The sequence below is a fragment of the Esox lucius genome, chromosome 13 (genome assembly GCF_011004845.1).
Source record: "Esox lucius isolate fEsoLuc1 chromosome 13, fEsoLuc1.pri, whole genome shotgun sequence".
NCBI lineage: Eukaryota > Metazoa > Chordata > Actinopteri > Esociformes > Esocidae > Esox > Esox lucius.
Genome location: NC_047581.1, coordinates 13,107,634 through 13,126,816, shown reverse-complemented (window position 1 = coordinate 13,126,816; position 19,183 = coordinate 13,107,634). Strand labels below are relative to the sequence as shown.

General features: G+C 38.4%; 1 protein-coding gene across 4 annotated transcripts; it reads right to left on the bottom strand.

Moving 5' to 3' along the window:
- Nucleotides 1-8,881: 8,881 nt before the first annotated feature.
- On the bottom strand, nucleotides 8,882-17,070 carry lhx2b (LIM homeobox 2b). 4 transcript variants are annotated; one of them, XM_020052256.2, is made up of 6 exons: nucleotides 16,537-17,070; nucleotides 16,031-16,193; nucleotides 14,550-14,752; nucleotides 13,778-14,148; nucleotides 10,176-10,381; nucleotides 8,882-9,662 (listed from the first exon to the last, which is right to left on the bottom strand). In XM_020052256.2, the coding sequence occupies exons 2-6, from the start codon at nucleotides 16,148-16,150 to the stop codon at nucleotides 9,372-9,374; spliced, it is 1,191 nt and encodes a 396-aa protein (XP_019907815.1). In that variant the 5' UTR covers nucleotides 16,151-16,193; nucleotides 16,537-17,070; the 3' UTR covers nucleotides 8,882-9,371. The 4 variants fall into 4 exon arrangements, with proteins under 4 accessions (XP_019907815.1, XP_019907816.1, XP_010874504.1 ...); XM_020052257.2 differs by having other exon boundaries at nucleotides 16,652-17,070; XM_010876202.3 differs by having other exon boundaries at nucleotides 16,031-17,070.
- Nucleotides 17,071-19,183: the final 2,113 nt, after the last annotated feature.

The window sequence follows — 19,183 nt, the reverse complement described above, 5'->3', positions numbered from 1 at the left end:
TTCCTGGTCTCCCAGAGTGATGGCCGTTAACTTTGGCGTAGCATTTAAGTTTCTTCTCTGCTTTAGATTAGGGTGACGAGTTCAGAAAAACAAGCGACGTCAACATACTTTCTGTAGAGGATTTCAAAGTTCCCATGTCAGTATTTAATGTCTGTTGTCTTGTGTTACAGTGAAGTGGCACCCTAATAGTGATGTCATTTGATTGATCCATAGTGACTCATTTACACTGTGAGGGCTCCACTGCTGTATATGTGCACTGTAGCTAGGTTTGGTTAGTTACGTTTGTGTGTGTGTTTGTGTGTGTGTGTGTGTTTGTGTGTGTCATCCCATTGGAGGGTTGCTTCCACTAATTGGTCTTAATTGTTGGTAATACCCCTGCGTCGCTCTCCTTTAGGTCAACCTTGCGTGCGGCCGAGGAGATGACTTTTTTATTGATGTGACAGGGCTAAATTGAGAACCTTTGGCGGAGTGTCAAAGCCTAATTAATCACTCTAATTTCATCTCTCCACGCGTCCTCAGCCATTGAGCGAATGTGATCACAGAGCGCCGTCTTCACATTAGCTCGGCCTCCTCATGCTAATTAGCTGCTAGCCCTGAGATGGAGAGGTCCTCAGGGTGGAAGACAAGGGCCTATAGCTGCCCTAAATGGACACATAATGACCAGAGGAATTAGAATGGGAATTTGGTTGCATCACATTTTCAAGATATATTACACTCAAGTCCAGTATGAGACTGTGCACGGCAAAAGAGAGTGCACGTATGAGAGAGTGCATCAACAACATACTGACCCTTGTGGCCTCCCCTGGGGTAAGCAGACACTACAGCCCAGTTTATTGTACCTTGGAGGTTTCAGGACTTTCCTGTGTTAGGGATTCACATGTCACAGTCTGCCCTCCTCCATTGAGGACCATTCCATGACTCCAATAGTATTTCTGCAACTTCTCAGTTCTTTGCACAAATATAGTGTGCGTTATATTCAGACCCGCTTGTTTATGGTCCTTCATCCAAAAGTAACCTACAATACCCTGCATACATTTTGGACACCTTAGCAAAGCTCTGGGGAAAAAAATGCTATTCAAAAGCATTATTGTTATTTATGAGCTTGATATGAGGGAAATCTTTAAAAAAGTGCATATTTTCTCGTTAAAATATTCTGGCACAGTTATTGGGACCCAAAATAAATTGTGTGGCGCAATATGAAATCAATGCAATCTATAATAAAAATAGAAGTATCTTTACATTGATACATCTTTTCTTGTTCATCTGTGTCATTGAGATCTTTGATTGACATCCTGGGGTATAAAATGAGGTGACACACATGTCAAACTCCCCATTTCCTCTGTCTACATGGGAGGAAGTTCAGAAAAAGCACATTGAATTAAGACAAAGGGTTTTTGACCTACATTTCGCTATGGCTCTAAAAGAAATATCTACGTGCCTGAAAATAGCTACATGCCTGAAAAGCTCCACTACTAGGGCAATCATTAAATGTTTAAATCAACTTGAGCTGTGATGAATCCTGCATAAAAGACAAGCCAAATGTATTTTGTCTTTCCACAATGAGTAGGGTGTTTGGAGACAAAGTTTGACAATTGTAGGAATTGGTCGAAAATATGGAATCAAGCTTCTACTCAAATAAAACATAAATGTCCGTGTCTGGAGTTCAGTAAACATCATTTGACTTTTGGAACTAGGTTCTTCAGTCATGTGAAATGACAAAAATAAAGTGTTTCGGCCACAAACACCATTGGTGGGTGTAGTGTAAATTGCGGGATGGTTATGCATAGAAAGAAACCTCCCCCCCTCCCCCCATGGTCATGCAGGGGAGAAAAAAATACCCCCCTCCCCACATTTTTTTAATGAATATATTATGGGGCTGTTTTGCTTCCAAAGGCCCTGGGAAACTGGTTGTCTCCCAACTGATGAAACCAGAAGGGGGACAGTGTAATACGTTTGGTCTGCATGACAGGCAATTTCTCCAGTCCTACTTTTAGTTTTTTGACAAAACTTGTATCTTATTGTGGAGAACCGTCATTTTCAGAATTAGGTTGATTAGCTCATGAACAGACCTAATGTCCATTAGCACATGTGCATAGCGGTATATAGAAGATACACTGGATGTGCCAAGCTGCTCCATAGCTCTGTGGTTAAAACAACCATCTCTGCATCCAACAATTGTGAGTTTGTGGCCAGCTTGAGGCGGTATTTCAAAATACCACTGCAGTTTACTTCGAAACCACTTTGTATAACTCAAGAATATGTAAATGCATATCCCAGGAAGGAATTATGTGTCTTATTGCTGAGAGATGGCTTTTTCAAAATTACGTTCATTGACACAAGACAACAAGTAATAAATCCATTATGTGGTTGCATATTTGTGAATGGAAAATCTGTATGCGATGCCAAGCTGCTATGTGTGGTTCTATTCAAAGCTTGAGCGTTGAAATCATGGTTGCCACTATTTAAAGTTGCCCGATCTTTCAAAACAACATTATAGTTGACTTCTTAACAACTCTGTGTAAGTCAGGAATATGTGAATGCATTTCCCCATGAATCTGATTGAGATTGAATGAGAATTATTATTTATGATTTAACGCTGTGAGGTTTTTGTTATTCTATTCTAATACATTTGCATCTGTAATGTTGCACATTGTGACCAAACTTGGGTGAATGATGTGTTTTGCTGTCGGCATTGTCTTGATTGGCACAAGCTTAGACCTAATAAATTCATTAACACATGCTTGCAAGTTTGCATATGAAATAAATGCTTGCCACACCAAGATGCTGGTGGCCCTGTGGTCAGCATAACTCTGTATTTCTCATAAAGATCTAATACATGCCCCTATGAAACTGACTGAGCTCAATGATTATGCAAGAACTACGGGTAAAACAGCATCATTACTGATGCTTTGTTAGGATATATTGCATGACATCATGAGATTTTAGAGCACAATCTAGGGCCTCTGTCAGGACGCTAAAACTGGGTTGTTGTTGGATATTCCAGCAGGGCAATGATCTGAAGCATACCTCCACATCCACACATCTCAATGAAGGATAGATTTCCCTCTTATTTATAGCGTATGGTCAAGTTCATAAACAACATAAACAATCAAATTTTACCAAATCCTTGTTTGCTAATCTTTAACGGGTTCCCTAATTCTGGGGGGGCACTCTGTCTACTTAGGACAATGTGTCCTCTGTTATTAGTGGGCTAACAGACAGGCCAGTCTCCCTGTGATTGATTTGAGGGATTTCTGTGTAATAGTGGCTTGTTAAGTAAAAATTCAGAATGTTGTTGATGTGTGAAACTCCATCTTCATTTGATTGTATTAACCCTGTCCATACTCTTTGTAAAACCTCCAGCCTTTGGAGACCAGGTGCCAACACACAGGCTCCTCCCATCACACATATGTTTATTACATTATAGAGGATGTTATAGACCAATCAGTGGTGCACTAGGAAATGGATGAAGAAAGGAGATTTCAAGTTCATTTGAACGTTGCCTGTTATTCATTTTTTGAGCATCAGACACAGGCTTAATTTAGTTTTGACCAGCGTGGTGACACCACCAGGTGTTAAATTAGTTAACAGACCAATAACAAAGAACTCCAAACCTCTCAGCCAATAACAGGTAGTTTTAGGTTTTTATATTTTTCTCCTTCACACACAGGCCATTTCTTCTTTAAAAATGTGCTCTTGGAAAAAAAAGTCTGCGTTGGCCGTTTTTCTTTTCGGAGAAGGCCTTCACTTACGCTGGTTAAATTCGGCAGTAGTATTGCATATTAAACTTTATTGGGCCCACTATTTCTATATAGCCTGTCATGTGTTTTAAAGATCGGCCTTTCTCTATTAAAGCCTTCATCACACAGCGTTATGTGGGTGTGTGGGTACATCTGGGCAACACATTGGCAGGACACCCTCTGTGTCTACTGCTTAACCGTGGTCTACCCTGGCCTGGCTTGGCAGTCTAACTGATGAGGACCTGGGTAAGGACCAACGTGGAAGACAGGCTTACAGTCCAGGACACCCAGAACTCCGCCAAAACCACCGTTTGTCACGAAGGAGCCCAGTGACCCAGTTCTTTGGTAGGCCTTGTAGGGGGAAGTTGCATTTTCACCTGCATTGCCACAGCCTGTGTTGTATCTTTTCAAACTATGGCATTATGGATCTGAAACTACACCCCTCCAGAGTCCCATCCTCCCTGTAATGTTCCAATGATTATTTCATCCAATATTCAGACATGAAAGGACATTTTCAGAGGTCTTAATTCTCCCTAAGTCTTCTGAATGGCTCAAAACGTGTTTTATTGTTCTTAAAATAACAATCCCTCAGTAACAGAAAGGCATCCATTAGCACACAGTAAACATTCAGTTATGAAGCTTTTATGTTATTTCTGCATGATGGTTGCCAGGCCTCAGATTTTCTTCTTGTAATTAGTGGATAAATGACCCAGTGGGTTTGCATCATATGTTCATAAAAGGCACCAAAATCCTGTACTGCCCCTTTAACACTCAGCGGCTTTTGCCTTTAGATGTCCGTCCACTACTTGTATATGCATTTGTTTACTTCCTGAATATTGTATGGAATTGATGTAAGAAACAACAAAGGCACACACTCCAATATAGTCTTGTTTTACACCTACCTTTTACGCAGTTGCAGACACCTACAGACACACACTCACACCTCTCCACTTCCCTATGTCTCTCACTTACACAAGACTGAAAACACACACACATAAACTTTCATAAACACACACACCCACACACACACACACACACACACACACACTGATCAATAAAAAAATCACATATGGTGTTGATTGTTTTGTGGAGAACTACGGGAGAGAGCTGTAAGTGTGAGAGAAGCCAGGTGTGCACACCATACGTCTGGGAGAATGTCGGCCAATTAACATTTCAACTGAAACTCTCAAAACAGACTGGTTCAGGACATAATACTGACTGTCACAACCTGTACTAGAGAGTAAGCTTGTTTCATAATATGCTTTCTTGATCAATGTATTGCATATGTTACATATCAGTGTGCCCAGTGGTAAACTTTGTTAGGCCTACATGTCATCAAGGATGTTATTCTCAAAAGGTTTCAACTGGATAGGGATATTTTACAGGAAATGCTTTAAATGGTTTAAAATGCATAATTTCCTCTGTATTTCTGAGTCGACATAAGTGTATAAAAACACACATGTCGTGCTTGACATTACACCATTACGAACAGATAATAAGAGTTTAACAGGCTTTCGGGGCGACATGAGAAAACTGGACAGACGATGCTCCAGCTGGGACGTGGTGAAAACGTATTTGTTATGAGGGAAGGCTGCCAATCACAACTTCCCTTGGATATAGAGAAGTTTGTTTTGTTGTTATTATAAAAGTAACATTGGTGTTACATTGTTGGTTTATTTAATGTTGATTGTCAATGGGATGGTTGAAAGTAGTTTCTACAGCAGCAACTTGTAGGTCACATTATGTCAGAGCCAAGAAACAGACCAGTTGTACACTATTAGACGGTTTAAGGTTGGTCCAAACCGTGTCCATATTGTTAGTTCAGGGAAAGCGGTCAACTGTCTGCGGTTAGACTGCTGTGCCCGTTACAAAAAGTCGCTGGTTCAAAGCCTCTAGGGGACGAGTTGAAAAAATGTCTGCTTCTGTAAGTCATTCAGGATGAGAGTGTCAGCTAAATTGCTACCATGTAAATGGATCAAAAAAGTTTTTTCTCCCATAAAAGCCATTTGATTCTGGTCTGAACAGGTGTGTGAGCAGGCCTCATCCAGGATGCTACACAGTTCCAACGGAGCTGACAGAACATAACGTATCGTTGCAGCATCATTTTATGTCACATAATAGGTGGCGCCTTGTCATACTCATGAACACAGTAGGCAGAGGTGAGTGCCCAGGAAATGGCTATGACATGCAGCTCAAGGGCCGCATGAGGATCTTTCTAATTCAATGAAGGTCCACATTTAATTTGTACTGTTTGGAGAAAATGCATGTGTGGGCCAGAAAAGGGCAGTTATTAAAACATTTGTTTTTTTAGGTCCTTTTCATGCTTTTATCTAGTTTTAGGATACAGACCACGGGTCATTCATTGCCTACCTGGTATATTTATTTGGACAAACTTGAGAGGAAGTATTGAAAAAGTTCCTGCAAAAAAACATTGTAACACATCCTGACCTTAAGGAGTAGTAACATTATTACAAACGAGTATTAAGGGTAGGCATTATAGTTTAGGGGTTAAGGTCTGTTATGTTTAGGGTTAAGGTCAGGTCATATGGGGTTAGGGTTAGGGATAGCTAGGTTTTTGTATTCATTCTAAATACATTTACGTATACTATGCTCAATGTCTTATGAGACCAGGCGTGTAGCCATTTTATAATCCATTCCAATTAGAATCCACCTTTTATTTTTTTTATTAAGTAGGCCAAATAATAAGTCATTCTAGACATGTGACATGGCACAAAATTATGCTCTGTTTTTTTTCTTTCTATGTGACCAAAACGTGGTGATGGTTTATATTTGGTTAATGGGAGTGAAGAAACATAGATCTATGCATGTTATCTCTATTGCGATCATAGTATTGCTATAGGATCGCCACAGGATCATAGTGTAAGTCAACAGCAGTCTTAGTATGAAAACCCAAAGACAAGAGTGGACACATTTGGGGGCATTACAGAAGTTGGATTATTTTCTGTCTTCCACAACTGAAGACTACATTGAAGTGTCTGGATCTGTAAGAAAGTGTGGGAAAAGTCTTCAGTCACAACAGCATTGACACCAGCAAGCTGTTCTACAGTAGAAAGAGTAGAAGTGGTGGTACTAATTGTAGTAGGAGTAATAGTCACAGAAGTATAAGCAGTAGAAGTAGTAGTAGTTTTGGTAGTATGAGAAGCCATAGTTATAGTAGGTGGAGTCATATAAGTAGTAGCTGTGGCCCTAGTAGTTAAAGTAGTACTACCTTGTTGTAGTAAATGTATAAATGCCTGTTCTTACTTGTAGGCCTCATCTTTTCCTTCTTTAAAATGATAATTTCTTAATGTTTTTAACTCGATGTTAGATGGTTTTTCACCCTGAAAGTTGTTAATGCTGCAAGTGAAATCCATGTAAAAAAAAATTATAATCTCTGATTACTTTAATCCACTGCTTGCAAATGTTTGTATATTTTTGTATTTTTCGAAAAGCCAAATCACATTGAAGAAGGAAAAACTTACAAATTGAGTTAATTTTGTTTATTAAAACATGCTGCCATCCAGCATTTCTTCTGTACATTTCTGGTTAGCAGTAACTAAAATTTGTAAAGTTTGTAAAAGGTGTCTAAAGAAAACTGAACAATGGATTAAAGTTATTTTTAAGATTATAGACTACATTCAAGTTGAGAATGTAGTATGGAAACCTTTGAAATTCTTCGTTAAGTAAATATCCTTGTTTTTTATAATGTACACAACAGTGAAAATAAAACATTTGTAACACATTAAAAAATGGTTTCATGAGACGGATTTGGAAGCATGTTACTTAACTAAAAGAGCAGTCCACAATTAAGGATATTGATAATTATGGTGTTTACTCTAACACACAAATAGTTATAATTTTCTTATGGTTGGAATTAATGTGTTGCCTACGCACACTTTATTATTTGTAATTAAAGATATACTTGAAAATACCAATTTATTTGCTTTTTGTTTTTCAACTGCTGTTATGGGAAACGTATAAAATTACTTGGAATTTCAATATCCTAGTTGTGATAAACAGTGGAAGATGTGTGTCTGTGTGTGTATAAACAGGACATTTGTGAGTCATTCCACAACAATATCTATGCTGCCGACTCAAATTATTTTGAAACTAGCGTTGTGACAACAATGTGCACTCATTCACAGAGACACACCCTACACCTACAGTACTCTCACATACACAGGTTGTTTTAATCATGTACTAATTTTAATGCTCTGAGATGCTTTCTGTTGGATCGTAAGGTAAGAGTTAGTTTGCAGAATATTTGGATATTGGGTTTTTGTTCTTGTTTTGGCTCTATACTGCAGCATTTTGGATTTGAAATGATACAAATACTTAAATTAAAAGGGAATTTCCATCTATATCCTTACAATTTAGAAGTAGCAGGAACAGTTTTCTAAATAGTCCCCCAAAGGTTATCGAACCAAAAGTATTTGGACAAATTCACTACATGTTTTAAAGTAGGCAAACGTTTCTGTCATTTCTAAGATGGAATGATTACATCCACCTTGTGATGCAACATAGTTGTCGTTTTAGGGAGGCATTTATATCATATTTCCCCAAAATATGCTACCCACCCCTTAATTGTTATTGGTGAGGGGTTAGCATGGCTTGGCCTCTAAATTCTCACTCATCATATATACTCTTCTTTCACAATTATTGATAATGAGGGAAGCATCCAGATTGTGTTTTTACACACATCCTATTCGTTTTTTTCAACAATGTACTACAAAATGACATAATACATGGTTTACCATTAATTTCTATTGCACAAAAATAATCTGAATCACAGCTCCAAAAAATTGCTAAAAATTCAACTGTATCCAAAAAGTTTGTATAGTAAGGTTGATGTGGTCATGCATACTAGCAATATTCTGTATGTCCAAACACTGAATGCTTGCCTGCTATAGTAACATACAATGTATTGTTAAAGTGAATGATTGGCTCTAAAATATGGATCCAAAGGCCCTCAGATTAAAGTTATTTTAGCATTTTAAATTCAAAGTGCTGTACAAAGCCAAACCACAAAGAAATGTGTCACGGTCAAAATCATGTCGGAGTGTACTCTCTTGGTTCTAGCTGATGGGGATGGTCTGAATATGTTAGGAAAATGTATGATAAAATGGAGTGTAAGGCACGTGGCAGTTTAAGGATATCTTAACCTGTGTTTAATCTCATATTTCCTTTCATTTTACAATCCTTCTCAATGTTTCCTAACAGTGACTCCTGTACAACAACATAAATAATGTGCTGGAAAAATGAATTTCCAAAATTAAGCAGTCTTTTTCTTTTTCCCAGTTTCAGTCTGTAAACATTGAAAAAATGCAAATAAAGTTTTTCCAATTCTTAACAAAACAGCAACAACAACAAAATAACAACAACTGTTCCTTCTGCAAGACTTGGCAGCCTCACTATGCAAATATTCTAAAAGGGGCTCAAAAGTAAGTCTTTTTCCTTTACCTTCATTTTAATCAGTCCATTCAGTGTCTCTGTCAAAGGTGTGTATTTTAACTCCAAGTGGACAGAGTCAAGGGGGAGGGCAGGGAATAGGCTGGTAAGGGTATTTGTTAAAGGGCCGGGGGCATCAGAGGACGTAGAATGGGGCAGTCTTTGAGGGAGGTGAGGGGGGAATCAAAAGAGGCTGGTCAGGGTGGTCTGCGAGGGGCTCCTGCACTCATGGACATCCATGCCGCCAGACACAGAGGTTAACACGGAGGTGACGGTGGGCATAGTGGGGTTGGTCAGGTCCGTCAAGGTGGTGGGGGTGCTGGAGGGGCTCATGGAGGCGTTGGAGATCTCTGATGCGGGGCCGGAGGGGGTGCCCCCCTGCAGGGTGGACCCGTCGGATGTCTTGTCCACACCCGTGTTCTCCTGTCTCAACAGGTTTCGCCGGAACTTGGCCCGAGCGTTCTGGAACCAGACCTGTGTACCACAGCAAGGCAACATCGTTGTGACTGTTAGTGATGGATCCATGGGGAAAAGACAGAGGGAAGATTTCAACTGGAATAACAGGCATGAAAAATAGAACGCATCAAAGCAAAATGACTGCTTTGTTTTCTGGGAGCGTTAATTAAAGCAGAGAGATTTTTACAGAATTTTTGTTCAGAAACCTTTTTGTCCAATTTTTTTATTTAATCCCCTAGATAATTTGCTGTCGTCTTTGTGGAAATCAAGCTCTCTCTGTTGTGCCTCCCCGCTCTCCATAATAAGCAGCAGAGAATTTTTATTGCGCTCAGTCCTCACAATTCTTATCTGGAAATTGAAATAGAAAATGCTCCTTTGTTACTTGTTTCATTTTAAACATTCCTGTTATTTAATCGTATTAACTACCATATTTTGCCGCATTGTTTTTGTCATTTTCTTGAATGTCAGGAAGAATGCGCTGTGTGACTGTGTGTGCACGTGCACACGTGTTCGTGTGTGTGTGTGTCTTACTTGTAATACACGTTTGGTGAGGCCAGTCTTCTGGGCCAGCTGCTTCAGATCCTTGGCATCTGGGTTGTGGTTGATGGCAAAGTAGGACTTCATGGTCCTCAGCTGGTGGTGCTTGAACGAGGTCCTCATGCGTTTGGTTTTCTGACTGGAGCTGTACTGAGAGTCCCTGTCCATAGAGTCTCCATCGTTCTCATTACAGCTGAGCGCTGGAAGACAAGCCGCACCCAAGCAAAGACACACACAGATTAGATAGCGGTCAGACCGTGTGAATAACAGCATTGCGCTTCATTCAAGGACAGGTGAATAAGTAAAACAGGACTGTGTGATGCAGCTCGCAGCATTATGTAGTGAATTGATTCATTAAAATATACAATATACTGGTGCTAATGCAGCCCAGTACTGAGTGCAGTGTCTTTGGTTCCGTAATTAAGTTGGTTTACTAATGAAACTTTAGGTAGATAGCGTGGCCAGGAATACACATGTGAGGTTAACGATTTGATGGTGAATGAAACCACAGCTGTGTATATATAAACACTGTATAAGAAGGCCTCTACACACACCCAACCAACTCAAGAGACATCAAAAAGACATTTGGATCACATTTGATGGATTTGTAATATTTGTGGAGGTCTGTTATGCTGATATCTCTGTCATCTCTTATACATTTGTTTGGATGTTACACTTGTGATTCTATGCGAAAGACAGCTAAGAAAGTGTGAATAGAAGATTTCACTGTTTAATGTAAGCCTTGTATCTCAAATACAGACACTTTGTTTTCCACATTCACTCATATACTATTGTGAAACTTTAGGAACAGTTTTCAATATATTTTCTTGGTACAAGAAGACTGGAATGGTTTGACTGCATTCAGGAGCTGTCTACTTTCAATATATGAGAACAAATTAAAATGGGCAAACCTTGAGTTGCAAGGTTTTCATTAGAATGTGACAAAGGGGAACACTTTAATTAGCAATTAAGCACCAAAAAGTGTTTTTAGCATTACAAACATTGACTAGCCTATTTCAATAGAATCAATGAATAATTATTGTTCCCTATCCCAAGCACCACTCATTATAAGGTGTATAAGGCTATAGTTACAATATAAAACTGCAACCTATAATATTATACTCATTATATTTGGTCATAGAAAACAAACGTATTACACTAAAGTAACACATGCGTATTGTAATAAAGTACAATGATTGTGTAATTAATATATAATATGAATACTACTACTCTTACTACTGCTACTCCAACACTTAGTATTACTAGTCCTACTCTTCCTAATCCTATGCCTTATCTTCCCACTTCTACTATTACTATCAGGCTACTACTAGCAAAACGACTTCTAATTTTGTGATTATTGCCTTATGAATCATCATGCTATGCAATAGCCTGCCCTAGATAATCGAATCGTGGCTGCAAACACATGACACATATTTCCCTGACAGTATTTTCTTGGCAAATGCTTAAGTGTTGCTATCTATTCATAACAGTTCAGACATACTCAATGCTGCATACAATAAATATTAGTCTTTCAGATTCCTCAGAATAACACTTCAGACACAAACACCAGACATCAATAAGCAATATTTATTTCACCATTTTTCAAAAGCCACTGATAGGCTAATGAACACTGATTTAATAACAGCTGGGATTTACTTTTCATTGTGATTCTGCAGCTTACAATAGAATCACAAACAACTTTGAATTCTTTCAAAGGTTGTCGGTTGTCTTCAGATGTATACTTTCTTGTCAAGATAGTTAGGTGACTTCATCTGTAATCTGCCTATATCCGCCAGTGGTCTAATGGGTAAACAGTAGAGGGCAGTAGCGGCCTGACTCGCCCTTCCTTCACCACATACCAGGTGTTGTTAGAAATCGACTTCTTCCTGGATTAAAGTATTGGCGCTTTTGAACAAAGAACGTCCTGGTTCAAGTCAACGATGACACATGTGCTGGTAAAGCAGGTCTAAAATTAAAATGTATTTTCTATCTGCCAATTTAAACGGTGTTGTTATTTAGCACGATGGTGTAGGTCGATTCATGTTGCCCTTTTGAGATCCCTGTTTCAGTGGTTAACTTATTTTATGCACTACAAAACAGTTCAAAACAATAACTGACCGTATTATTTCAAGTGATTATCCTTTTTTGTGGCACAAATCCCATCCGACGCTTTGTAACAATGTTAGCATTGTGTATCAAATCCAAATCATCAGGGAGTGAATGAAATAAATTAGGAAGTTGAACCAAAACACTTTTATATTATTTTAATATAACGCTTAGAAAAATGCTGATACTGTACCAGGAATTTAAAGAGATGTATGCTACAAAGGCTAAAATGTTAGGATGCAAATACAAATGAAGGATGTATTGCTGCCATATAGATTGTTTACAAGCTAAGGACACCAATATGTGACTTGTAGTTTGGGTGAACTTTCCCCTTAATTGTAAATACGCTAATATGTATCCAAAAATACAATTGGTCATATTGAAGGCCATTCGTAATAAAATAGCAAAGTCTTGCTTTGCTACAGCTTTTCTTGTGCCATTATCATCGTGGATAACTTGTCAAGTCTCATTGATCTCTTGTACTGCACACCCACTGGCCCCGTCCCAGACCAACTGGCCCCGGAGTATGCAAAGGGGCGTGTAGAGGAACTTTAGACATATATCGAGCCTGACAAGTATACATGGCGGAAGCGAAAGTCTGAACTTCAAAAACCTTTTAAAATGGAAAAGAGAAAACATTACAGATACAACTTTCTCTTGTCACAGAAGGTTGACATGTTGGAAGGGATTTTCGATACATAACCTGAATTAATTTGTGAATCGACAGCTATAATTTCGTGAGAAAATGGTGTCAACAATCATTAAAGAAATTTGGCCTAAATGAACTCGGTCTTTAGTTTCTCCAGAGCACCGATATGTTAATTTGATATCACAACCCCTAGGCTATATATGCTTTTCTGATATGAACAAAGGAGCCCGTGGGGTGAAGAAAATTAGGCCCTAATGATAAAAATATATAATAACTTTGTATAGTAAATGTAAAAAATAGGCTACGTAACGTAGCTATATTTTTGCTACGTGCCTTTTATCTCTAAAAAATTATGTATTATATAAATTAACTAAAATAAGTTTTAAATATTTTTGTTGCCGAAACAGAAAATCACTAGAATTAGCCAACATTGTTTTTATTGACTGTTGGAACGAAGAGGGCGAAACGCTTGCCACCTCATTTGAATTACACAAATAATTTGCCAGGTAGATATATTTCGAAAGGCAATGCTGGCAAATACTACAAACAGTTGTTATAATAATTAAGCTAAAATATCTACATTATAATCAGGCACGTTTTTTCAATTATCACCATGCAAAGAATCATTCGAAATTTAAATTCACAGGCACATTTAAGTCCCACCTCTTTGTGGCATATGATTGTTACCCTGCTTTGTCAACGACAATAATTGCAATGTTAGTTGTTGTTTTGTCTAATCAGCAATGACAACTTGGTGATTAAGAAGATTGTTCAATGAGCCAACACCGAGGCATTTTCAACAGGCCTATTTTAAACGGAAATGTTATTGTAGTTGTCTTACCTGCGTTGTAGGCTGCTAAGTCTGCTCCTGGCCCTGGACTTTTCCTTTTCCTGGGCCGCCCTTTCTGCACGCTCCCCACGCCGTTGAAGTAGGATAGTCCCAATGCGTTGGCAGGTCCCAGTCCTTTGTGAGAGGCTACATCCGCATGATTGAAATGTGTCTGATATTCCCCCTGTATGAGATTTTCAAAGTGCAGTCGACAGTACACAAGACTGTCTTTCATGCCAAAGTGGTCCCCAGTCGTTAGCATCTTGTTGCAGGATGTGCAGGTGAAACAGTTCAAGTGGTACACCAAGTCCCGAGCTCGCATCACCATCTCTGAGGCCGAGATCCCAAGGTGACACCGGGCGCACCTCTGGACCGAAAACCTTCTGCGGAAAGGACAAAACTTCGTCAATGCACATTTTGTTCAGTCGTGGATTAGGCCTACATTTGTCAGTTACTAGCACATGCAGTGGCAGTTATGTTATGTGCCCCAAACCAATGCCTTATTTGAAGGAAAGTCACGTAGCCCAGAGTTGCCTACTTTGAAACCAAATCGTTAACACAGCTCTATAATGTAATTTACTTTAGTATTAAATTCGTTTTGGGCAAGTGCTCTTCAACCTTTGATCAAATGATGGCCTTGCTTATGTTTATATAATACCAAACTTAATAATTAATTATGGGGCAAGAAGGCCTCTCTTATTGGAAATCTGACAAAAATGTATGGTATATAGGCTAATCGGGGGAATGGTTTAGCTCAGGTGCCATGTCGGAGATTGGTGGTTACCTGTAATAATCTTCCTTGCAATAGATGCTTCCGTCTTTACTGAAACAGGTGAGCTCCGACTCCAGGTTGAGTTTACACTCGCAACACTTTAGACAGCGCATGTGCCACTGTTTGTCCACCGCAAGCAGGTAGTAGCGGTCAGCGATCTTCCCGCCGCAACCGGCGCACAAAGCCACCCTGTCGTTGTTCATGCACGGCATGTTCTATAAGACAACCAAACACAAACTTTAAACACAGATCGATCACGTGATCAACAATCATAATCAAAATAATGTTTAATTTCCGATTCAATCTTTGTTTCCCTTTTGAGAAATTGCTTAATATCAGATATTTTAATAACATTTTTACTGTGTACATATATGGACACGTCTTTTTTTCGATTAACATGCTTTAAATTTAAATATTACAGCCTTCTGAGGTCAATAATTTTAAGAATAACTACACACTCCAGGCATTACTAAATCCAAATGTCCATGAACAACCGCAAAGAAGCACATGCCATTTAGTCTTCGAAATTAAACGGCTAATACTCTACTCGCATCAAGAGTTACGATTGCTGAAAACATAGTCGTATCAAAACTTACGAACACACACACACACACACACACTCAAAAACACTGACACACACATATGCACCCACATACACTATTGCTAACACTTTCACCTGACCTTATATAATGTGGCTCAATACTTTGATTTGGTTAAAACTACATAACAAGAAAAAAAATTAAAAATAATACAAGACAAAAACGGTATAACGATATTGATCAAATGTAAAATCACTTCCACCTACACATCAGACTAAAAAGTGAACCACAATGCTATATAAGAGGAGCCCGATTTGTTTATATTCTAACGAATTCATTTGTAATTTAACTTTGTCAGGTCACATTTTATCAATCGAGATAAAACACATACATCATTTAAAGTTATTTCCTCAAAAGTCTTTATGAGTTGTACCCTTATAAAGGGTATATAGCAATAGCCTAAAGGCCTCATTTTTTGCACAACGAACTGCTGCAATGTTGTAGAAAAACTATTATATATGTATAAAGATTAAGAAATTGACTAATTTCATTATTGTGTTGTTAAAATCCACAAAATCATAACTAACACTAAAACAATGTCATGCTTAAAACACTTGAATGTGCACAAAAAAACATGCTTTTGACCGATTAGCATATTAATGGATTAGCCTTTTCGGCAACATTATTAGATCAATCTATAATGTTATACAGATAGAGAAATAATGCAAGGAGAATACACATTTTAAATAATTATAATCAACAAGAAACAAGTGTATTCTTACTTTAAATAGCCTATCCCAATCAAAGTATTTTTAATATCCCAACACATTATGTTAGAGTTCACAGCTCTTACACATTTTCACAAACTTTTTTTATGCTCATCATTAAATTTTCACAGAACAATTTCTTACTCTCGATTGCAATCGCCTGCAGCGTGGTCGTTCAATTGCCTACCGTTTCAGATTCTCCCATATCTATGGCCGAACTGATAGCTGCTGATTCGCTCTTCCCTCTCCGGTCCATTTCTTCGACAACACTGTGCATGTCGCCTCCAGGGAGGCCGTGGAAAAGCATTGTAGCCGCAGAGGGGATGATGTTATACGTGTTTTCCTCAGATCTGCAACCCAAGATTTCCATAAGACGAAAACCTAACCCGTGCATTGGCAGTCAGATTCTTTCCCTTCTTGGTTTGACAAGTAAGAATTCCAGTTCAGGAAAAAATATGAGGCAAAAATGGACACGTGTTCTCCACACTACGCATCATCTGCCAATGGAAATCATCATCCGAATCTCTGCATCTCTCTCTCTCACATTTAATATATTGGCCTAATTCATTAATTAATAGTATGGAACCCGTTGTTTTTCTAACGCAAATAAATATTATGTAGCATAGACATATGTTGCTAGCTTGTGTGAAAAATGCTTGTTCTAAAATAATTCTTACGGAATTAAAAACCTACCAAATATCGAAGCCCACGCTGCATGGGTCTGTTACTCTTCCACACTATTTATTCAGGGCTATTTGGATTATAACATTCAGCGCATTAGTAAACGAACGAATTCATCAATACTAACTCGATCAATGGAGTCTGTCACTACTTCTACTGCATCACTGTAACCAAAAATGATTTCCACCCGATTCGAAAAAAGAAAAGAAAAAATCAAGACCACAACAGGGTCTGTGGTACTGTAGGCGCGTGCATTTCCATGTAGCTTCCTCATCAGCTTGCCATCGAACTAAATTAGTGTCCGAGTTGGTGTTAGAGTCATATTGATAATATCGAAATACGTACGTATATGTAAGCCTATACACTTTAAAATAAGGAAAAAAAAGAATTAAAAATATGTTTGCATTTAGATCCTGATGAAGGTCTAAGAGAAGCTGTTTTCCTTAAGCAGTGTTTTTTTTTCTCTTTGCCAAGAAAGCTGCATGTGAGTTATCTAGGAGTTGGCTATACATTCAGTTAAGGCAAGACTCGAGCAGGCAGTTCCACTGTTCCATGGTCTCTGGCAATGCGATACACTCCGCGCCTTTTCTACAGGGACCCATACGTCACGTCCCACGATTTATGTTCATTGGCTGTTCGGCATCGTCGAAATCTTATTTTACAGCTGCTGAAGAAGTATACCCAGGGTTCTTTCACTGTTTGCCCACGACATGCTGTTTGGACATGTCTTTTCGGTGACTGTTTTTAAGAAGATTTCTTGACATATTTAATGTTTAAGTATAGTTTAATCTAAAACCAATTTTTTTAAAGATTTGTGTGCGTAAAGGTGACCGTTGTCACTGCCTTTCATGCATTATCGCTCTATCTCCCACTCTCTCTCTGGTCAACCCCGATCCATTTGTGTTTGATTTTCATAACTATCAATTTCGGTCTAACAGTCATGTTTTTTTCAGGGGCATAGTTCCATATCCCAAAAACCAACAGCAATGACGGACAACATTAAACACATCAAAGCCCTAGAATATCTTGCATCACCTTCTACATTGAACCATATCCCAAAAACCAACAGTATTGACAGTCAACATTTTAACACATCGCAGCTCTAGGATATCCTGCATCACCTTCTATATTGAACATATGTATTTGTAAATGTCACACTGGCTTCGGAGACACCTTTTCTTTTTTCTAGCTCCTCAGATATTGGAAGCAAGAACACGCAAGTCACGTGACGTCACAGGTCAGGGGTCTATAATTAAAATGGGTTCCCTCTTTTGAAATGCATTCACTGAAATATAGGCCTGCCTTGCATTCCAAAATGAAAGTGAAATTGGGATTAGCGCAGTGCACAATGAAGGATTATGAACATCCTACTTTATTTTGCAGTGTAAGCTTTTTCAATGAACGTTAAATAAATACGTGTAAATTGTACCATAAAAAATACAGGTACGTCATGCCTGTATGTAGATTTAAATGTTCTTTTCGATTTGTTTAATCCATAGGCGTAAAATTCATCATCCTTAGTTTTGAGATCCTTGGTTTTCCGTACAAGTACACTCAATAGCACATTGTGAATACATGTAATGCATATTTCCTATACAATTGTCTTTAGCATCACAATATTAAAGCCCTGTTTATCACAATTTCTGTGGTATTTAAAAAATAAATAGAATATGATGTTATTACAACCTACAACTTATTACATATTACATGGCCCATCTTTAATCTGTTCAATCCATGCAAAAAAATAAATCATAGAAGTGTAAATTCTCACAATAGGCCACGAACCTCGAGGTATTTTCATTCAGCAATTAAAAGTCACAGATTTGCCAGTCGACAGGATGCATTGTGAAATTCGTAGTAGAAAGTAGCATGCACCTCATGCAGCTTGAGTCATTTAGGTTAAATGAAGAATCTACCCAGGTTGAAGATGTCTATAATGACACACTTCAATATACATTATTTCAATGATATGCCTACAGAACTCGTGTAGACTCTGACTTCCCTTCCAATTTCCTCTGGATTTTAACTAGGGTTGCGTGCTGGGTGACGCTGCGGTCTACGGCCCATACACGGGATCCGCTCTTCTAATTAGCTCTGTGATCTCAATTGGGTGGGGAGTTTGGACTTCGTCATCAGAGGAGCACTTGCCTTGTTCAGGAAAATAATGGGCGACAGATATTGCCTCAGATATGTGTGTGAGAAAATGACATCACAACATGTTTTTTTCTCTGTCAAGAACAGAATACATGTTCCTTCCTGAAAACATTACATATTGAAGATAGACAATTATTTATCAACTGAAATAAATGAAATTACTGGACTCCAACCTTTTGTACTTATTCCTTCGATTTCTGCCTCAGTTTTAATTGCCCACCTTATAATGGTAGTCCAGACGCCGCTTCACAGAATCAAAACGTAATCTTAGAACTCGTGAATAGCTGAATGGGGAAAGCTAGACTTTCTGTTTTTCCATTCTTATGACTTTCAACAACGATAGCCTGTGAATGGACTGCAAAAACCAGAGTAATTATGATTATGATGTAATCAATACTAATATTTTTGCTCATAGGCTATTTTATTATTATACAAACGATTACTTTACTCTTTAGCCAGATTTTTCATCTAATTTCCATCTCCCGATCAGCAAAGGTGGGAAAGC

Coding starts and splice junctions, on each gene's coding strand:
- lhx2b (XM_010876202.3), bottom strand. CDS start 16,237: ATGCACGGGTTAGGTTTTCGTCTTATGGAAATCTTGGGTTGCAGATCT. Junction 14,753..16,030: donor ATATGGGAGAATCTGAAACG/GTAGGCAATTGA, acceptor GTTGTCTTATAG/AACATGCCGTGCATGAACAA. Junction 9,663..10,175: donor TCACCAAACGTGTATTACAA/GTAAGACACACA, acceptor TGTGGTACACAG/GTCTGGTTCCAGAACGCTCG.